Source organism: Bombina bombina, unplaced genomic scaffold, assembly GCF_027579735.1.
Source record: "Bombina bombina isolate aBomBom1 unplaced genomic scaffold, aBomBom1.pri scaffold_705, whole genome shotgun sequence".
NCBI classification, from domain to species: Eukaryota; Metazoa; Chordata; class Amphibia; order Anura; family Bombinatoridae; genus Bombina; species Bombina bombina.
In genome coordinates, this window is record NW_026512045.1 from 167,501 (window position 1) to 170,078 (window position 2,578).

Here is a 2,578-nt window from a genome sequence, read left to right on the forward strand (position 1 = left end):
GTACCAGCCTCTTTGAGCCCCCTGCCTCGCCACCTCCCTCACCTGGGGCTGGTGAAACAAATTACATCTCTATGATACAACGTGGAAAAGGATTTCAAGTAATGGATCACACTACAGCTATCATTGGATCCACAGAAGAAGTAAGAAGACTGCCACAATTTCTGAATGAAGAGAACTATGCTATGATGGGTCGCTGTGAACCAAGGCAGGAAACTGGTTACATGCCCATGCTTCCTGGCAGTAGGTCACAAGATTACATGCCAATGACACCTAACAGTATTTCACCACCGGTCCCATCAGAAATTGCAGGTTATGTTATGATGTCACCATTAGGTAGTTGCTCTCCAGAACCAGAAAGGGTAAGTTGGCCTCCATCTGGAGAGATTTCAGCAGGCAGTGCTGACAGTCAGACCTCTGACTATATGAACATGTGGCCACTTAGCCGTTCAGCCTCCAGTACACCACCACTGGATGCTTGCTTGTTTTCTGGTGGTGCACCCTCTCAAGTTCCTGTCTCGTACCGCTCACTGCCTCGATCATATAAATTGGACCCAGTGCCAACAACCCGAACATCTTGTTCATCGTCTTCTGACAGCTTGGAGGAAGGAAGGGTTGGAAGGAACCGGAGGCCTTTGAGTGTTTCAGTGGACAATTGGAGGGCAAGTACTTGCCCTAGAAACTACCGAAGGCCACCCAGTCCTGGAGAGTATGTCAGTATCCGTTTCAGAGCTCCGCCGCAGAAGACCAAGGAGAAGGAAGACATTCCCCCTCAAGAATATATTGCCATGGAGATACAGTCTCCCTCTATTCCCAATGGAGAATATACTGAGATGTTTATTGGACCTGCTACATGTGTGGAACCTCAAATTAAACTGACCTCAGTGCCTATCCCAGAAAAGACTTTAGGGATTACACCGAAGACAGAAAGTGCTTTGAGGCCTACAGCTGAGACGTTTTGGACCGTAGTTTCTCCAGAAGTAATGTTGGGTTCTAATGTCAAGTTGCCTTCAGGGTCCTCCACAGAGAAGGCTTTAGGGCCTCTAGAAAAGGCATTAGGAACAAATGCTGTGGTGGAAGATACAGACATGAGGTCCATAGTTTCTGCAGTAACTGGATGTAGCTTGCATGTGGGACAGGATCGTACTAAGCTAATGAAGGTTGACCCTTCTATCCGCATGAGACATTGCTCTGATACCTTCCGCCAAACTCCAGCTTCCTCCTGTAACGGAAATCGCACACCTGCTGTGGAACCTGGACTAAATTACATAGATCTGGATCTGGCAAAGGATGGAGTTCACACTAATGCAGTATCTGCAATGCCAACATTGGTTCAACCAGCGAAGCCTAGCCAACTGGGAAACACATCCTGCATCAACACATATGCCAGCATTGACTTTCAAATGTCGGGGGAGCTAAGAAGGGGCAGCAGAGATGGTACAGGTATGAGTAGAAGAATATTTTATATTCACTCTAATCTTACCCTGTGGTTTTTTTAAATATATTTGTTTCAGTGTGTATCCCATTCTGTAGCAAGTGTCTCTATATGTAAGTTTCATGGTGCCTGATTCTCAAAAATTCTCCAGCTTGGAGTCAAATTCATTATGCAGACTTAACAGGGCCAGAACTCACTGAATTCTTTTAGTATAGGGGCAGAGTATGGAAGTCCCAGAGAGAGTAATGAAACTGAAAAGTAATATATACTCAACTAGAAGCAAATAAAAGTTAAACTGTAGTGAAAACATTTCAATTTAATTTGATTTGCTACAAAGTTAGAATTAACATCAGTGTCACTCTGGCTGCCCACTTCAAAAATATTTATTTTTTTGTGAGCTAACGGTTTGAACTGTTCTCCATTTGACTCTCCATCTATTAAAAAAATAAAGAAAGAAAGAAATGGGTAAATGTTGTATGGCTAGAGCACTGATTGGAGAACAGTTTAAACCATTAGCTTGCAAAAAAAAAATTTGCTTCTGAAGTGGCGGCCGGTGCGTGGGGTATTTGAATTTTAGTGCTACATTAAAAAGTAAGTATAAGTGTATCTTTATTACAGCTGATGAATTAAACTCCATCTGTTTATACCATTTCTTTAAATGTAATAAAACTTAAAGGTCAAAATCTGAAGTGTAAAGTAATATAAAATACAAGCACAAAGTGTAAATGTAACAAAACTCTCATGTCATGCAGTATACTATGTTATACTATGCTTGTCTCTCCTTCACATGCAGAAAGGCAGGGAACGTGCCTCAAAGATATAGCAAAATCTGCCTTTCTAGAATCTTGTAAGTGATCTCACAGTGCTGGATGACCCATTTAGGTAATCCCAGGTGAGCAGAGAGCTTTAGAGAATTGGGCCCATGAATCTTATTGGATGAATACTTCTGGCTCAGACCTTGGAGAGTGTTGTGGTAAATCAAGTAAGACATTGCAATGCTTTCCTTTTCTATGCAAGGGTTTTATATATATATGTGTTTTTCTTTACTTATGAATGGTGTAACACTTGAAGGTCAGTATTCTTTCTTTCTCCGTCAAAGTTCTTTTATTCCTCTCTATATTTTGAATATTTTACGCTTGAGTGTAC

The 2,578-nt window shown here is 41.8% G+C and overlaps 1 protein-coding gene across 1 annotated transcript in view; it reads left to right on the forward strand.

The window, feature by feature from the left end:
* LOC128644102 (insulin receptor substrate 1) overlaps positions 1–2,343 on the forward strand; it is a 15,659-nt gene extending 13,316 nt beyond the window's left edge. The window contains exons 3-4 of the mRNA XM_053696818.1: positions 1–1,440; positions 2,226–2,343. The exon at positions 1–1,440 is cut by the window's left edge and continues 355 nt beyond it. Coding sequence (XP_053552793.1) covers positions 1–1,440; positions 2,226–2,287 — 1,502 coding nt within the window. The 3' untranslated portion in view covers positions 2,288–2,343. The remainder of the gene's footprint in view (positions 1,441–2,225) is intronic.
* Positions 2,344–2,578: the final 235 nt, after the last annotated feature.